The sequence below is a fragment of the Anopheles gambiae genome, chromosome X (assembly GCF_943734735.2).
Source record: "Anopheles gambiae chromosome X, idAnoGambNW_F1_1, whole genome shotgun sequence".
NCBI lineage: Eukaryota > Metazoa > Arthropoda > Insecta > Diptera > Culicidae > Anopheles > Anopheles gambiae.
The window spans coordinates 7,137,859-7,157,320 of record NC_064600.1 but is presented as its reverse complement, the minus strand read 5'-3'; the positions used below and the strand labels follow the sequence as shown (position 1 = coordinate 7,157,320).

The following is a 19,462-nucleotide window of genomic DNA, read 5'->3' as shown; positions in this document are numbered from 1 at the left end:
GTGGATACGATGCACTAGATTTGTCCATGTAAACTCTTGCTTACGTATTATATAAAATTAATTAAATTTGGTTTGTTGTCATTAATATACTGTTTTTATCTGTTCTATAAGGGTAATATGTGCGAACAGCTAATTTCACAAATTAGCTTCCCTCAAAATCGAATTTTTGAGAGCTTTTTGTCAGCACTTGAGTAGAGCACCGCCTTAGGCACAGGCCAGGCGCCGACCGTCCACACACACACACACACACGTTTGGCGCTCGTGGCGATGATGATGCGCGTCTCGTGGCTCTCGTGCAAACCCGTCATGGCCATTGAACGAACCGGGCGGCGCCCAAAGGCAAGAGAACTGGTGCCGCAGGGTGGGATGGGGAGAGGGGGGAGGGGGAAGGGAGTCTGTGCGGCCACTCAAATCCACGTTTGACTGCACGCAGGTAAATACGCGGAGGGCTCGTATTAGAGGGCTCCGTCGGGACCCATTTTGAGGATGGTGGGGTAATCGGGTGGAAGGGGGCACCTTGGTGTGTTGGAGGCCACCAGGCAGGTATTATGGCAGTGACCGCAGCGCGTCATCACCACGTTCAACTTGAACGGTGGCCTCCACACACACACACACACACACACACACACACACACACACACACGCCAAACACGCAAACCAACGCACCAACACAAATATAGGCGAAGAACACGACCGAGAATTTGGAAGGGCTGGAGGGAGTTTGGGAGGGCACCGTCATCATCAGCTGCTGCGGTTGAATGTTTTGGGCTTTTGCAGAGGCCGCTCTGACGACGGAATGACGGCGTGTTCTTTGCCGTCTTGTGTGACTGTATATATGGGTGTGTGTGTGTTGTGTTGCTGCAGGTGTTTGAAAGTGTGTCGTCGCACTTTTGCCGCTTGATGTCCCAGGAGGAGCCACCCGATGCTCCACTGGAGGCGATCCTGAAGAGCTTCCGATGGGAGATGGTGCACAACCAGTGCTAAAGCTCCAATAATGGAATTCCTTCTAGCACACTTGCAAAACGTGTCCCTCGTGGTGAATGCGCAGGTCAGGTACACATGGTGCCACCAGCGTCTGAAACGCACTTCTCATTCCCATCGCAAGCCGAACCATCCCAACCGGACATCAGACGACGAATTCTAGCCTTTTGCGTGCACAAGAGGACGTTGGGAAAGAGGCTGAAGGATGGTTTGCTTTTCAGTTTTGTTGTTCCCACCTGACACCGGTTTGCGCGGATTGGGTCCAGATCCTGTTGCTGGTGCCGCAGGTAGAAGAGGAATGGCCAAGGATTCACTCTCCTTCCAGCGTTTCCTTTTCGTCGCCACCTTCGCTCGTGTGTACATCCCAGCCCTGGCGGGGCTTATGTCTCTGCGTGTCGTTTTCGCACACACATACAGACACACACAATTCACCGGCATGGATGGCAAAAGAAGAGCAAAGAAGAGAAGAACCAGTTCGCAAAGAAAGCGGAGGGTACCTGGAGTGTGTTTATTTACCAAACTACCTGGGCTTGCTGGGTTGTAGAATTCACTTCCACCGTCAAACATCACCGCTCTAGGATTAGAAAACACGTTGCAAAATCCCACTAAGCGAATGGTCGGTATTTTGTTGTTGTTGTTGTTGTTGTTGCTCTGATACCATGAATTCTGATGATGGGTTCTTTGGCAAAGAAGACCACAACTACCAGAGCCTTACTGCCGCGAAGGATGGGTGTTGGTCAGCTAAAGAATAGCACATCGGAAGGGAGATGAAATTCGAACCCCTGCAACCATTCTGTCCTAAGCTTGCTAGCGTAGTGTGACGTATGCGTTGCATATCTGCCTAGAACTTCAGGCACTGGCGAGGCACTGGATGCTTCTGGAATGTTCTTGTAAGCTTTTTTTGCCTCTAATGGCGGGTCTCAATGGTTTCTGCAAGAAATTCGTCGAAGTTGCAAGGAGTACGTCGTACATGCAAGAAGTTCGTCGTAGTTGCAAGAAGTTCGTCGTAGCACCTAGTAAGAGCTAGCTGCTTTGATATCCAAATTCGGGCATCACCAGTTGCGGCCGCCAACGAAGTCGTCATCCTGCCGTTAACTCTTCTCGGGCGACATGGCGTCTGGAAGTGTGTCTCTGGCAGTTTGGGTTTCGATCGAACCAGTCATATTCTCGTTCATTTTTGTCCCCCCCTGCCGTACGGGAACCTACCTACTTCTTCGACGGCATCGATTTTTTCTGTAGTTGCTAAAACCTACCACCGCCTTTGCCGCTGACACCTTGCCGAGGTTGGCAAGAATTGACAGCTCACGTTACACATGGACTGTGCGGTGTGCGATGGCCTGTTAGCTTGCAAACCCTTCTAGTCCATTCTTGACCGCCATGGTGCCCTGCCTTTCCCCATACCGTTTTTTTGAATAGCTCGGCACACGTTGACGGACGTGTGTGTGTGTTTGCCCTGGCGTTCTTGACAGCTCAACCACGCCGGGGCACGTAAGCTGGGTGCTGTTGTGAAAACCTTCTGTTGCTCTCCTGTTCTCTCTCTCTCTCTCTCTCTCTCTCTCTCTCTCTCTCTCTCTCTTTCTCTCTCGCTCTCGCGGTCAGGGTTTAATTGTGTTCGCGTGAGGAGATGATAGGATCGGTGTGTTTGTGTGTGTGCGTGTTAGTAGTGTGCGTTTGCGTGCTTTCTGCAGTTTCTGCTTCTTGTGTAGCTTCTCTAGGCCGGCCGGTGAAGATGATCCCCTAACTGATTGACCGCAGCACATTTCGCACAGTGCAACCACCTCGCAGGGTATGGCGGCGGAGGTGGAAGCAAGCTGATACCGATTCCGATCCGGACCGATTGCCTTCCTTCCTTCCCTTTCACTCCTACTGGTTTCAGGGGTGGTGTGTGGTGTGGCGGTGGTAGTGCGCCGCGGTTCGCCGAACCCTGCCGATCGCCCAACCGAACCAGAACACCCAGTGCGCGTGTAGTGTGTGGTGTAGGTGCGTGATCGTGTGTGTGTGTGTGTGTGTGTGTGTGTGTGTGTGTGTGTGTGTGTGTGTGTGTGTGTGTGTGTGTGTGTTTGAAAAAGAAACATTTGTATGGCGGGTGTGCGTTGAGGTTAGGTTTAAAAATAATATACAGAAAACCGATCATCGCGCCCACTGCTGCTGTTGCTGCCAGGCTCTGCTCGATCTCGATGGGACACTCTCGAGTCACACGGAGGGCATACATATACCTACACCAACTCTACTTTGATCATCACCCCGGTTTGGATTGGCTCTCGATCACGGCAGCACTACCACACACCTTCAATGCCGGTCTGAAAAGTCGGAGTGTCAGTGCGAGCAAGCGCTGTGTCACTCAAACGCACACTTACGCGATAAAAGGCAGGGGATTCTGTTCCTATGCGTTCTACATTTTGGATTGGAAATTAGATCAAATTTCGGTGTATAAATAATGTCAGTTTTAAAATTCCATATTCTTGTTTCGCTTTGCCAGCTCTTTTTTTTAATGCGCGCTTTGCCTATTTTTTGATAAAATCGAACGATGATCAAATATTTCGTTTCAGCGGAATGAATGGCGTAACGCTTCTCCGTAACGTTAGGGTCTTGCACTGAGCAACGCAACGAACACATTTTACTTCCTGCTAAATTGTATGGGATTCTTCTATTTCTTCGTTGTGTTGTACAGTAGACTCTCTCATCACGAGTACACTCTTCCGAGATACGCGTTTTTTAGCATTCCCGAATCATCAGCGTGAGACGAATATCACGTTAATGGTAATACATTTATGTGAAACATTGATTGAATGTAGCATTTTTTATACTTAATAATTTATTTATTACTTTTTATTCGTGCATAAAATGTTGATACTTTCGGTAGCTTCGTCATATATTGGCAAATAGTATTTCATTTTATTGGTAGGGCACCTGAGCTGTCCAATTTAGAAACTCGCGTATCTATGAATCCGCGTAAGTCGAAAATCTCGCAACTCGGGAACAGAAACTGTACACCACCTTATGGCGAGTTTTTCGCAGGACGAGCAAAGCTAAATGCTCCGCTAAAAGCCCTTTTTGCAACGAGTAAAATTTAAAATGTCGAGCAAGAGCCATAGGGTCCCTAGTTTTGTTATTGAAATATTAATGGGATTGTATTTACGTTTTTAGATTAAAAGGAACGGTCCCAAGGATACAGTCGTCAACTTGCACGACCTAACAACATGTCCATCTTGGGTTCAAACCGCATTTGATCCTAATTTCCCATTTCTAATACCGTTTACTAGAAAGAATCAATTCTCAGCAGACCTAAAGGGCACGAATACTGCTACGGGACCAGAAGAAGATGCACGAGATGTTTGAATTTATCATCTTCCAACTATTTTGCACAACCGAAGTTGAAGATGGGTTGGGGCAGATTGAACTACTTATTGTAGGTGTTGCGAATACGACTGTGTTTGACATCGCATAGCTGTGATCATGGTGGTGTTCGATATTACCTGCCTGCCTGCTGGTACAACACCCAATACACTACCACACCCGTGCCACACGAAACAAGCGACAACAACAGCTCATCTAGACCCACGAGCTCCTCTACTAGCAGCAAGCACACAGATCAATCTGTGGAGTGTCAGCCTAGCAGCTCGGCTTGTTTGATTTTGGATTTTTCAAAATTCGTTTGTAATAACGATTTGGGTGCGATGCTGCAGTGGGCATGTTGGCTTTTTGGTTCTTATCATAAGTTTATTTGTGCGTACGTAAATACACTTAAAAAATTGTGCACATTGCTTGCTATTTTATAGAACGAACTTCGGTGTAACGTTGGAGCGGCACTGGAATACAAGTTATCAACCATTCATCCCTGGTATTGTATGTGTGTGTGTGTATGTTGCGTTAAGCTTTGAAGAGGTGTTGTGCATGCATTATCACCTCGCTATCACAGCAGCAACCTCAAACAGAACTTTTAAGCGTGTCGTGTAAACATTTCAATCTAGTTCGAAACATGTGCTCTTTTGCAGCTTCTATCTTCGGGATATCATTAAAAAAAAACATGGATCCCACTTACAATTGCAATTGCCCTAAAAACGGTAAATAAGAAACAACAACAGTTATTTATTATAACAGTTTATTTTGTGCTGATGTTACATTGTACCGTGATGCTTTATGTTATTTATTGCTACCCTAGGCAACTTAGATAGTAGATAAGATCAGTGATAAGGCCAATGATGGCCAATCACTTAACAAATACAAATAAACAAATAAACAGCACACTAAAAAGTAGTTCTAGTAACCCTGTTCCACAAATGCTCGTTTCGGGCAACACCTTTCAGCGTCTCTCTCTCTCTCTCTCTCTCTTTCGCTCTAGGCACACACTGGCGCTGGTGTTGCATTGCAGAACGGTAGCAGCAACATTGCGCTGCCGCACTAATACACTTCATCGCCCGACAGAGCGTGTATGACAGCAGCAGCAGCAGCTCGTAATGAAGCGTGATTGACAATTGAACCTAATATATTGAACACGGTGTTTCCACAGCGTCGTCGTCTTTCCCAGTATGGTGTTAGATAGGTTGGAGAGATGCTTCGCTTTATAGGGCCTTTTCAGAGAGGGAGATCTTTTGTTCCTGCTTGCAATATGGGTTTAGTTGTAGAGGTGCAAACTGGAACTTCTCTAAACTACACACACACACACACATCCAATAATCGAGCCAAACGTCCAGCCACTAGGACACGTTAGATAGGAATTAATTAAAAAGTTTTCCTCCCTGGCTCCCTGGATGTCACATTTCAACAAGGACGGACGTCCATCATCGGGTCTGCAAGGATTGGTCCTTGCCACTAGCAAATTCCAGTGCAAAACCGCTACTAATATAAGCCAAGAAGGAGTAGGCAGGCGGTATAGACTGTACCGTCCTTTTCCATTGGTCTTTTTTTAGTGTCACAAATTTTTCACTGGCTTTTCATCGTGTGCCTCATTAGGGGTGACTTATCGGTGCGCTGGGTGACGCTAGCTTAGACTGCCGGTTCACCTTGCAGTAGAGTTGTTATTACGACGAGAAGTTTGTTTAGCATTTCTGTTTAGTTTTTTTTTTTGTGGAATTCAAACGAGGATGAGCCAGTCAGAATGCAACTCTCCACGTCCAATTAGCAAAGTTATCGGGCCACTGGCGCGGCGATGGTCTATTGCCACTTTCTCCCCCAGTAGAAGTGGAAAGTATTTGCAAAAAAAGGGATGGAAAAAATAACGTTAGCCAATAATCTCGACTCCCGGCTGATGGAATCAATCGGACACAAAAAAAAACAACTTCCATCTACCATATTGAATGTTACCGTAAAATAGTTGTTGCTGGATGGATTTTATTTTAATTGGAAAAGAAGTTTCGTCAACCAGCGTAATGATGTGTCTCCTTCCTCGGTATTACGCTATCGCCGCTGGCCTTGCATTCGTGTTCTCGAGCTTCGCATTAATCAATTACCGATCGAATTAGATAGAGAGAGAGAGTGTGTGTGTGTGTGTGTTCGGATGCTCCTAGCCGGCGGGGACTGTCAACGTCCATTAGCTAGATTTGTGCTAGTCGCTGGTCGAAACGCATAAACACACCAATACTGTTAAATGCAACTCTTCTTGATGATGGGATTGATTCGCGTCCGTGTCCCCATTCGGACAGGTTCGTCCTGGTTCGATTCGCCCACTAGCACTTTAAATTTCTGCTGCTCCTGTGCGTTCCAGGGGGACAAGGGGGAACGAAACAAAACGACAACAACAACAACAAAAAAGCTGCACAACGAACACAAAAGCAATCCAATCAATTTCATCCACTGCGTGCCAGGTTTTATCGCACAACAAGTGGATTGTCGTCGTCCTGCCTGGAGGGCTCTTTGTTGCAGCTTACCTGGAATATGATGCTGTGGCAGCACTGTGCTGTCCGATTAGGTATCTGTGTTTGTTGCTGTTGTTGTTGATAATGGTCCGAGGATGATGATGATGATGATGGCGCAGGGACGCAAATCCTCTTATCCTTGCAGTGCGCTGCTGCTGCTTCTAATTGAGAGGCTTCCTGCTAGGAACCTTCAAGGAACAGTCGGTGTACGTACGCTTCGCAGAAGTTACACCAGCAACAAAGGCGGTAGCATTGGATCCTGTTTGTTCGATGCGTTTGTTGAGATGTTTTATATTCCCCCCCCCTTTTTGTTTGTAGTGTTCCAAAGGGTTTTTAAAACTAGTCAAGCTTCTTATTGATAGCTTTTACATGGTTGAGTTATTGTTGTTGATGTAGTTCAGAGAGGCTTTGGCTCCAATTGAGTTCTTTCGCCTTTTTACCCGACTGAGTGCGTTGTGAAACCGGTTTTATGGTGTCTGCGCATTGTAGTGATAATTTTCTTAAAAAAAACATTTTCTGTCAACAAACCTGATGGATGTCGAGAAACTAGATGACAAAAGTAAAGTGCGAAGTCTTTAGTAGGATTTTGGAACAACAAGTTCAAAACTATGACGTAGAAAGGAAATTGAATGGTTCAATGGTTAGCTAGCTTTTGGAACAAAGAATCTACAAAAAAATCTGTGGATCGTCTGTCGGCTGCAAGTGTTTGGCAACCTTGGACAGATGACTTTATCAACATAGGAGCAATTGGGTCTGATGACTTCAACGCTACAATGTAACACAATAGTAGAATCCTTCCATAGAGGACTTCAAAATTATTGGACAAACTATCAGAACTTATCAAATATGTGATATCCACCAAAGTGTCTGAGTGTATTGAAGAGATGACTTAAAAAATGTACACTTTGGCGAAAACAACGAAACGATAACTTCAAGTTCAACCGTAATCGTGTATTTTAAAACATCACAAGGACATAACAACTAACTTTCCTCAAAATCTCTGACAAATGCATACTATGAAGAAGATGTGGTCTGCAATCCTTCAAAGGAGATTCCCTGTAAATAGTTCCTGCTTGCTGATGACTGACTGGTATAATGGAACAAGGAACGAACGCCTCGCGTACAAACAGTTGCCGATGTGCTGTCGTAGAAATGGCAATCCGCAGTCAAACATTACCGGATAGAAGATTCGTAACAATAAAAAAAACAGTCTACAAAATAACAAGTGCAGTGGTCTGGAACATGGCTGAAGATAGTATTGATTCTTCACAATAAAACATTTGTTTTCCTTCAACCAACGCCCTGCCAGAAACACGTGTTCGAAGAAGGCAAACGAAAGTAGTGCATCCATTGGTATGGAAATAAGCATAGTCTTCAAATAGCACACCATCAGCATCTTCTAAAAGATTCGTCATAACACAACTATTGTCTACAATTTCCAAGTCACTGCCCTGGAGAACGCGACAGAAGTTACTGACACCAGCATCCCGGGGGCGCAAACTACATTCAGTACCTTAATTTGTTGGAATAAAAATGCAGTCTACAAATACTGCGTTCCCAAGAACAGGGTAGAACAGCTACTAGCATCATCAATTCTTCACAATAAAAATCTGCCTGTGCTCCAATGCCGCATCCCCCGTAATGTCTGGGAGTTGTGGGAGAAGATTGCATTGCAATGTCTTAATTCGTACCAATAATACATAAAACCATCGAGATTTCTCTCACTAGAAGCAGCACTAGAATATTGGAGAATAGCATTTGGTCCTGGCTCACCATGCTTTGGCTCAAATTTACCATTTTGCAATTTATTCTAGCTACTTCTTTTCGTGCCACTGCATTTATGACCCTATCAAATGCTTCACTACTTCTTTATTAGATGCCAGTACTGATTGTGGTTTGTTTTCTCTCTTACTCTCATTTTTAGGATAATGCTCCAAGCGCAGCTGCCACCGATTTCGCTGGCGATGATTTACAAACAGAAGTGAAGGACGATAAGTGTGTGTGTGTGTGTGTGTGACATCCTTTCCGTCCGGGAAGTAGTGAAGAGCAGTGAGACGCTTGCAGGGCGATTAAGTTATTCCAGACACCGTGGTGTGTCTGCTCAGTGATCGCTTTGTTTTGGCAGGAGCCCACCACCGAATCGTCGTTCTTATTGCTTTTTATTCGACAACGGCGACGACGGGGACACGACACCTGAATGATATCCTCGTCCCCGGTTTCTGAGCAGTGCACTGTGAGCAAACAGAAAGTAAAAACACCAACGGTGTGGCGCGTAGGAGGAGGGTTTGCGCAAGCGCGCGAACCTGTGGCAGTGTGTGATACAGCAGGATAGTCAAACAAGTGGCCATCCGCAGTACGGAGGACGGTGGGGGCAAGCGTCAGAGTTTGCCTGTATAAAACGGGAGGCGGCTGGAGAAATTGCGTCCAGTGAACGTCGGGCCACCGGCTGGGAAGCGAGAAAAACAAGAAAGGAGAGTCAGTTGTACCTGTGCTGTGCCGCACTCAGTGTGCAGCTAATTGCTTCGCATCCTTGGCCACACCTGCCCCAGTGGGGCCCAGGTGGGACGTGAAAACGTAAAGCAAGTCCGTGTAAATGCTTTAGGCCTGTAAGCGTTAGTGGTGCGTTAGTGAAGAATTGTTTTGATTAAAATTACCGGTGTCCTAGGCTGTGTAAATAGAACTAAATCACCATCGCGGTGTGCAATGTTGTGTGCTTTGTGTGTGTCTGTATGTGTGTGTGTGTGTGTGTATGTGTGAAAGTCTACAATCAAAGCAAGCCGCCAAGAACCGTCTATCAACCTGCAAACGAATGCTGAATTTTCGGTGAAAGAAACATTGAGCACACAATCAACAACAACTCTCCCCCCCTCCCCCCCAGATCAAGCTTTTGCCGGTGGGCGTGTGTGTTTTGTGTGTGGTTTGTAAAACGATGGTGGTCGTCGCCGGTCACCAACGCGCCCCGCTGGCGCTAGAGCGGTCGTCCGGCAGGGAAGAGTAGCGCGCGGACGCCACACGGCGCTAAGGAACAAATGTCGGCCGGTGGTGGCGACGGTATAGACTGCGATCAACACGATCAACCGGTGGCAAGGCAGCTCTGCGCTGCCCTGCCCGTCGTGGCCGCCGCTAGCCCGCGAGCACGTGCTGAACACAAACACAACACAAATTTAAACTGAAACCGTCCGGCGGGGAGGAGAAACGAGCAGCCGTTCTTAACACACCGTGGGCCTAAGAGCCAAGCTAAGGAGGGGCAGGCAAGAAGAGAGAAACGATTGCTCCCGTACTGCCCCTGTGCAAACGCAGGAACCACACAAAGCTGTAAAGATGGCCGACGACGACGGCAGCAGCAGCAGTAAAGGTGGTACGGAGCAGGAGGGAGGCGCAAGTGGTCGCGGCACGGCGGAGGGTGCCGCCGCCGCCGCCGCCGCCGGCAGCGCGGACGGTTCGTCGCCGTCCGCCGGCCGCAAGCCGCTGTCGGTGGCGCGGCTCAAGGAGAAGGGCAAGAAGCTGGCGTCGGCCCACATCCACCGGGAGCTGGCGGTGAACGGGACGTCCGACAGCCTGAACCGGCTGCTGGACGAGCTGCTGTCGCCCGAGAGCCAGATCTCGCTCAGCGAAAACATCGAATGGTGCCGGTGGTTGGTCGCCGGCGGCCGCACGCCCGCCGAGTTCGCCTCGATCGGTAAGCAAAAACAAATCTGTTTTAGCGTAGTAATTAGTACAAACAAACAACCAAATTGCGACACAAATGGTCTGCAGTGAAAAGGATCTTTCGGAGATTCGGGGTCGCCAGGTCCTTCGATGGGGCCTGCGACCGGTTGACGCAACATTTATTTTGCCATTCTGCTTCTACTGTACATGCCAGTCAATTGCGGACGCCTGAAATATTCTTTGCTAATTGTCAGACGTTACAAAACATTTTCGGTGTATTCTTCTACCTTCTCTCTGTGCATGTATACACAAAAAAGATGAAAAACTGTACGAGCTATGGAAGAAATACCCAAAACTGTGTATTTTGCTGAAATTGGGCGTTCAATTCCGATCACATGGATTTTAGTAGAGTAACTTCTGTTGGTAAAAGGCTTTGAAAAATTAAAAAAAAAAACACTTAACCAACCGGAACCATAAAATCTCAGACACTTGTTTGGCACATTGTATTGAGAAAGTATCAGTTCGAACTCATCTTTAGGCATGGTTGAGGCTTAGATTAGACATTATACTTCTGCAAAATGTTTTTGAAATCAGCTGAAATCAGATGTCAGCACAAACACTAGTTTGAAAGGACTAGTTAATTTGGCCAGGTTCCAGGGTAGCGCAACGAAATTTCAAGTTCTTGAAGTAATACTTAACCCATACCAGTCGAGGAGTTGATACAGAGTTCACACGGGCCCTGGTATCGATCATGAGGGCTATCCGGCTCAGGAACCGATTACGATTCCATTCCTGTCCTGGAACTGATCATGAAACCATATCGGTCCTGGAACAGATGCTGAACTCATACCGGTCCTGCAATGCTCTCGATTTGTGTACTTGGACCTGTTCCGGATTCGGAACAAAACTTGGTACGGATCTGGAACCGATACAGTTCCAGCTCCAGTCGACAAACCATACCTGAAGGTACACCTGCACAGCGTAGAAATAGCGCAAGAATTTTAGTAGAATTTGTATAGTGATGCTACAAGCGATTTCCAAGCTTTCCATGAGGCATCACCCCAAGGTGAGTAGATATACTACAGGTGAGCTTTTGGCTCTGAATTTGGACTCCATAATGAATGGGGATTTCAATGGAGATTTGCAGGAGCTACCAAAAACTTGTATAAGGTTTAGGTTTAAGGACACTGGACGAACCGATCTGTAGTAATTTATGGATCTTAGAGAGCATCAACAATAAGAATTCACTCTGTAACGTACGTAAATAACACCAATATTATCATAACATTTACTATTCTGCCATGGCTAAACCATCCTTGTTAGTCATTGCCAGTTATTTCCATTATTGTTGCGCATTAAAACTTATTTGTTGAGCCTAAAACCAGCAAACTTTTAATATCAGAGATCTTTGGCACATTGCAAATAATCTACCACAGACGTCCTTTAGTAACATGTTTCTCGTAATATGCTTCCCTTAGTAACGTAACTGTTATCCCAATACGAAATGAAAATGAACCCTTGATGAATGGTTTTTGTTGATATCTTGAACTCTAACAGGCTTTAGCAATCAAGATGCTCAGTGAATTAGAGTTTTGATTTTTTTTTTGCAGCTTGAACCAGCAAGCTTCAAAATCCCTAAAACCATCTTTATTATTCGAGCAATCGATCGCGTTGCTAACCGATTTGTGCTCTGGAAGGCGCCGACAAACGCCGAATAATGTTTGCCTCCAACGGAATTTACAAATCCAATCCCACCCAACGCCCAATATCCATCCGGTGTTGGTCGCGAATCGCCGATCCCAGGACATTTGAATATGCAATGCCGAGGGACAAACTCTCGGACACCTTTTTTACCCCGTGCGCAGTACCAGGGGGTTTGCGGCATTCCAAAAATTTGCAATTCTATGGGCATGGGGCGATGGCGACGTGAAAATCAAAATAGGGTGCAATGCACATCGTTTGCGGCCAGCGCACCAACCAACGGCTTTGGCGAATGTTGGCCTTGAATTTGAACTTCTTAGAGGAGGGGGGGGGGGGCTTATCTGTGTACTCCTGGGTTTGTCGCTTGCGCCTTCCTGTTGCAGCAGTGGGAAAGGATTTTAATTTGCGTAACAGGCGAGATAGCCTGAGAAAACAGGTAAAGCGTGTGCACGAAGTGCGGCTGCGGTTGTTGAATGTTCAAGGTCCTTATTAGCAGAGCTCATAAAAGATTGCGACCGCCTCAGGGTTTAAATTGACGAAATTGTAAAAGATGCACCAGTGCATCGTGTGTGGTTTTGTGCAAAAGTGTGGCGACTAATAAACTGATTTTATGTCCGCTCACATTTATACAGCGTTCGTGTGAGGTGCAAGCTGTAAAAAACGGCAACTTCTCGACTGTAGCAATTTTTGCCTGGATGCAAGGACAGGAATTTTATGGTCTTTTCAACACATACTCTCTCTCTCTCTCCGCAAAACGGGTGAAGTTTATGGTGCACGCCGATGATTCATGCAGCAATATCGGGCGCAAATGAACGCTTCGAGTGTAGCTGCGAAATTACGGCAAAGTATGAACACGAAAGAACGAACGAACGAGAACGAAATGATGAGAACGTAACAGATTTGGTTAAAAAAAGGGGAAAATAAAAGTTCCCACATAGCCAATAATAAACCGGGAGATATGGGGATGGAGAGCAAAAGCACGTGGTGTGCGTGTGGTTTGAGAGCGCCATTTTTGTTTTATTAGATTGCATCATCTTGCTGGAAGATCGGCGGAGGGATGCTGTTGTGCTGGTGCTTGCGCTCGTGCGGATACGCTGATCGTTGATATCAGTTTTGAGAACAAAACAAAATTCTGAGAATGAGAGAGAGAGAGAGAGAGAGAGAGAGAAAAAGACAGTGGGGAATACAGAAAGAGAGCGAGAGAGAATAATGACTAAGAATAAAAAGGGTTAAGCGGTTCTTGAGATATCCGCCACGAAGAGCTGTGAAGAGGCAGCGGAGAGGACCTATCGTATTACTCGCCTTTGTCTAATGCTCAACGTCAAAATATGCGTTGCTGTTGGGTAAGGTTTTCTTCAAGGCCATCGATGGCCATAAGAGGGCGGGAGGGCAATGAGTTTGGATCGCCTTTCTTTCAGACATCCCCAGAGCACACATCGGGTCCCCATGCTTGACCTGTTCGGTGTACAAGTAGTGCAGAATTGTAAGCTTAACGAGGCAACTTGTTATAAATGTTTATATCTTCATTGCATTGCTGCTACATTCTTCCGAGAAGCAAACCCACTTTTAGAGTGAAATATAGCTTTTATAGCAACTCCGATACCGCATTCGAGACTGAAAGTGTTTGATGACTCGAAGGCTCCAATGTGGCCTGGATGTTTTCCAACCTTATCCAGGGAGTTGTAATAAATGTGCAATAAAATCCCAGCGAATAGAATCGCCCAGGCTACGAACCAAAGTATCAGCGTTGATGATAGATTTCCAAGGGATATCGGTGGTAGGGGTTACAACCCACTCGGCATTAATGTGCAATATAAACTGATCTATTGCACATGTCTCCTGGTATACAGAGCCACTTCCTGTAGAAGACCAATCAAATCCAACTGTCGTCGGTTAATGCTATAACCTAGTGTCTAGTGTCGCCTTGACTCTCAAAGTCACTTCCTACAAATGTTCAATAAAATCTCAGCAATTTAACCCTACGTGACGTCAAATGTCGGTCATGTGATAGCTAGAATTTCTTGTTATAAATGTCTAATGAAATGGAAGTGTAGATCAGAACGATATCAAGACATGCTGGATCATGTCTCCATGGCACTTAGACCGGTTTGCTATAAATGTTTAGTAAAATCTCTCTCGTGTCGTGTGCTTCACTTCAATATTGCATGTTGCTGGTAGCTCTCTTCATCCCAGAATTACCTACTGTAAGTGTCCAATGAAATTCCAATAGTGAGTGAACCAAAAGAAATTGTAAATCTCAAGATTTCGTAAGGTGTACACCCGGTGGTGTCTGACATTGCAAGCGTTATCTATGCTTAGTTGCTTACTGAATTTGACTAGAAGTTAGTTTTATACGTCATCTGCTGCCAGACCGACAGTTGCAGTTAGCAAGAACCTGCCCCGATCAGCTCCAGGGTCTTTGAAGCGTCATAGGGGGAAGATCCAAACTAAAATTCTTTGAAGCTATACACCTCTATCGTTTTACCTCCTCGCTGGAGAGTGCCTAATGCCCCTTACTTCTCTGTACAAGCATCACTAATTGCAGCTAGAGAAATACGGATGATACCTACTGTAGGGCATTGCCCAGTTAGGTTCTCGTTTAGGTTCGAATTGCGAAATTCCGCCAATCGTACTGCAGAGTGTAAAATGTACATTCGCTTTCTCCTCGGGAGAGCAGGGTGGTTTCGCTTGGATCAGCTGAACACACACACACACCACCGCATCTCTTCCGTATCTCCTGCACCCCCCCCCCCCCCCCCCCCCAACTGTTGTGTGGTGGCAACAAGCAACGAACCCCTCTTCCGGGCGAGTGTGATATGCCAACTGTGGCTGGAGCGCGCAGCTTCTCTCGCTTTATCGGCATCAGAGAGCGGGCGTGTGAGCGCGTACATACACCGCGCGTGTGTGTGTGTGTGTGTGTCCGTCGCCCAGTTCCAGAGTTCGTTCACTGTCATTGTCAAGGTCGTCGATCGCGGATGAAAGTGACGTCGTAAAGCAATTCGCGTCTCTTCTGTTCGTCATCGCAGCTCGCGGGTGGGTATTTCCACACCCCACATCCAACCATTTTCGGCGTGACTTTGTATGGTGAAACCTCACGGGTGTGTGTGTGTGTGTTGCGTACAGCTTGTGTGTTCTTCTCTCCCCCCTCACTCCCTGTTTTTTTTTGTTGTGTAGAGCCTCTTGTTGCTTCGAAAGATCGTTGAACTTTCGAGCTCGCGCGTGTAAATGATGATCACTGGGAACTCTGGAACGTCTGTAAAATGGGGGGTGCAATGAAAGATCCGTCTCCCTCTTTCTCTCGTTCCCATTCCCATCCTTTCGTTTTGTGCCGGGGCGATGCCATTCAGCATCCCAGCAACACGAGGGAGTTGTTGTTGTTCTCCTTCAATGATACAATTTTGTGACCGCCTCTGTGTGAGTTCAAACTGCTCCTAGTGAGCTGTTATTCGCCGCCGAATGAAGAATGCAGGTGACAAACACACACGAACGAAGAAACAAGTTTAACACACACAAAAAAAAACAGCAAACAGCTAAATATGGGTTGTTTCGTCAGGGAAAAGCTTCACAGAAATCAATCGAAGAAAAATAGGGAAGCAAAAATTGAATTGTGGTTGGAATTGGGGAAACAGAGGAGAGAGAAAAAAAACTTCTGAGGCGTCAATGAACCCGAAAAATAACACACACACAGTCTTGCGTTAGACCGGTATGTTTGTGTGTGTAGGTATTGCGCAAAGAAAGAGAAGTAAAAGAGAAATGAAAGGGAATCGTCACGGAACCTGTGCGCGCGCTCCGTTGAGTGCACACGGCCGGGTCTTGAGATGAGCAGGCCTCTCTCCTCATCCCCCTCAGCTCGTACCCCCTCAGCCAGCTAGCAAGAAGGCTTACAATGACGGAGCCCAAACGCATGCCGTTGAACTGTGGTGCTCTGCCCCACTCTGCGGTCTCCGCTCGATCATGTGGTCGATCTCCGCCGCTCGCCTGTGTGCTGCCGTACAAGGGCGGCATACGCGCCTGTTTGCGCGTGTGTGTGCGATCACTCTTTACCAACGAGCTCTTTCCCGCCTCCCCAGCAGAGCGTTCGCCGCTGTGTTACAGTGTGTGCTGGTCTGTTAGGAGCTTCAACCAATGTTACGCGCTGGCCGCACCGAAGCACACCCGCACGGCTTCTGGTTTCCGTTTGCTTCCTGCTCAGGGGGAGCAGGGGAATGAAGGAAGTGGCGCACAACAAGCCTACAGTAGCAATAGATCCACCATCCATAGGCATTCTCGCGTGTGCGATCGGGCCGATCGGGTGAACGATCGAGAACGGTCATGCATTCCTTGCGACGTCACTATAGGGATTGGCCGGCCAAATGTGTCGCATGACGAGTCATATGAGTTTATTTTTTTATTGAAAATCTTTCGATTGGCATGTTTAAACAGAGAGAGATAGAGAGATAGAGAGGGAGAGAGCGAGGCTTGAACTAATCTAGTTCAGCAAACGGCGCGATGAATAACCTTCTCTCTGTGACGATGCTGGTTTGGTATGCAAAAAAACGCAACACACACACATGCTGCTGCTGGGCGCTACAGCAACTGATTGTATGTCTATCAACAAACGAGAAGAAAAAATAAAAATAAAAACGAGAGAGGAAAAAGTATTATTGACAAGCAGTAGTTTGCGGTCAAGTGTCCCACGAAGAAGAGGAGTAGGGGGCTTAAGTGTTGTATCGCGACAGCAACCGCTTTTTTTCACGGGGTTCTGTCACCGGATTTTGGGTTTGGTCGGATTAGATCATGCATCGGCTGCGATCAGGTTCCCATTGCGACGCTGTTCGATGGCGTAAGGGAACAACAAATGGTGGTGTGATTTTTTTTAATGATAGATTTTACTGCTTGACAGCACAGAAAGTTCTACAAAACAATTTCAATGTGATTTATTTGACGTTTCCGATTAAGCTAGTTTTACGACACCAATGTTAGAAACTGGATGCCCATTAAAGAAGAAAAAAAACGCATTGTCGAAAAAGAATTCATTAGCAAAGGGCGTTAAAGCAAACATTTTGCCTCAACGTTCAACAATGTTTCTGATGTCATCAGCTTACCGCAACGTCGCTTTCGGCTCTCACCTGTTAGATCACGTGGCTTATTGTTATTTTTGTTTTTGCACGTGCCGAATGGTTTCCTATAGTTAAGATGTCATGATTTAAAGACCGTAAAGGCTATAGTGATGAATTATGTTATTTGACGACCGGTTTATTTAGACGTAAATATGAAATAAATGGAGCTGGTTTGTTCATAACAGAACAAATCATTTGTCACAGCTAGCACACTAGAACGGTTAGATAGTTTAAGATACAGTCGTTGCCACCTAATTTTGCCTCTAAGGCATCAATTTTTGACAGTGCGCATCAATTTTTGACTCTAACGCACCTATGCTTGTCTGTAAGTCATCAATTTTTGACTCCCGTAGGAATCGTGACAATTTTACAAGGTGTTTAAGCAGATTTTTAACGTTTGTTATCTTCTTCTTCTTTTTTTCTTCTTCTTCTTTGGCACAACAACCGTTATTGGTCAAGGCCTGCCTTTGTACCAACTGGTGAAGTGAGCTTGGTTGTCAGTAGCTTATTGTTACCATAGCAGGATAGTCAGTCCTACGTATGGGGGCACGGTCTATTCGGGGCTTGAACCCATGACGGGCATGTTGTTACGTCGTACGAGTTGACGACTGTACACCCCAAGACCGGCCCTTGTTATCTTACATCTCATAAAAAAATACAAAAACTGTGCATATTGATTGTTTCTTGAGAAAAAAATGAAGAAATTTAGAAATTCTAAAGCTTTTGTTTACAGCTGACAATACATGCCAATTTTTTCACTCCATTAAAACATCCAAAATTGGCAAAACAACTGTTTTATTTTAAATTCTAGCAATCACTACTTAACTTAATTTCAATCATTTCAAAACACAGTTTCACAAATTACTTAAAATTTTGTAAAAAAAAATGCGATTGCGCAGTCAAAAATTGATGCCTTCGAGGCAAAAATTGATGCGCGCTGTCAAAAATTGATACCTTCGAGGCAAAAATCGCGACACGTTGTCAAAAATGGGTGCCTTCGAGACAAAAATAGGTGAGTTAGAGTCAAAATTTAGCGGCAACGACTGTAACCTAAAACCGAAGTACTGAGTAAGAGGATGGGCTTCATTTCATGAGCCATTTAATGAGAGAAGGAATTGTTTTGATTTCCTTCAATGTGTTTTTGTTCATATGGTAGTTATTGCAGTATTCTATTTACACATTGAAATTGCATTAAAGCCTTCAGTTTCTTCACGAAATATTTAGATTAATGTCATACGAATTTACACAAAGTATGAATAAAAAAAATCATTCAAAAATAAGAACATTATAGTTGCATACTCCTATCTGCATGAGGCAGAAAATAAAATCATACTGAAGCTGCCTGTCATGTTTCCTCTTCATTTAAGTAAAACAACAAAAATGAAAATGAAATAATATTGTAATTTAATAAAAAGAAAACAAATATTTTAAACCAACATTTTATCCACCAAAAGTCCCATAGTGGCACCATCGTGTCACTGGTGTGCGTGCCCACGGTGTCTCTCGGGTGCTGCGTTTGCTGTACGCGCGTGTTTGCTTTCTCTCTCTCTCTCTCTCTCTTGCTCGCTCGCCTGTGTGCGTGTGTTTTACGGGCAGAAGAATGGGCAGAATGAATGAAGCGATGAATTACCTCGCTTGCGGCATGTTTTGGAATGAACTTTATTTTTTCGTTATTTTTTTTATTTTTTGCAATAATGCCTACGTCGCGAATGTTGCCATGGTGCCATCCCTCCTTTTCATCCACTTGCCTTTTCCTAGCTCTCGTGCCTGGCTTGTTGGTGGTGCAACAGTGGGCAGCGTGCATGTGGCATGATGGGCAAAAACAGAAATTGCAGTGCCTGCTGCGGATGTTCTTATATAAACAAATAAATAAACGTAACAATTTAAGTAGAACTATTTGGCTAAAACAGGAAATTATCGTTCTGCCTCATTTAAACCATATTGCAACCGTTGCGCGCTAGTCTGATTCTTCGCCAACCGATTGATTGTTAGCTTTTGTCACCCGTTGGACCTCCGGGGCGGAGAAAGAACCAGAGAAAATTGCTAAATTTAGCCATCGTACGACATCATCGTCTATCACCACCCACGCCGGCAGAGGGGAATGAGGGTGGTCCACCTCGTAGAAATTCAACTCCAACGGCCCTCGTACTTGACTATCATCTCGCGTCATCCAGGCCG

The 19,462-nt window shown here is 45.7% G+C and overlaps 1 protein-coding gene across 2 annotated transcripts in view; it reads left to right on the top strand.

The window, feature by feature from the left end:
* The window catches only part of LOC1271868 (E3 ubiquitin-protein ligase Ubr3), a 51,508-nt gene that overhangs the window by 5,177 nt on the left and 26,869 nt on the right, over positions 1-19,462 (top strand). For both annotated transcript variants that reach the window (XM_061656638.1, XM_061656641.1), the window contains exon 2: positions 8,761-10,515. In XM_061656638.1, coding sequence (XP_061512622.1) covers positions 10,158-10,515 — 358 coding nt within the window. In that variant the 5' untranslated portion in view covers positions 8,761-10,157. The remainder of the gene's footprint in view (positions 1-8,760; positions 10,516-19,462) is intronic.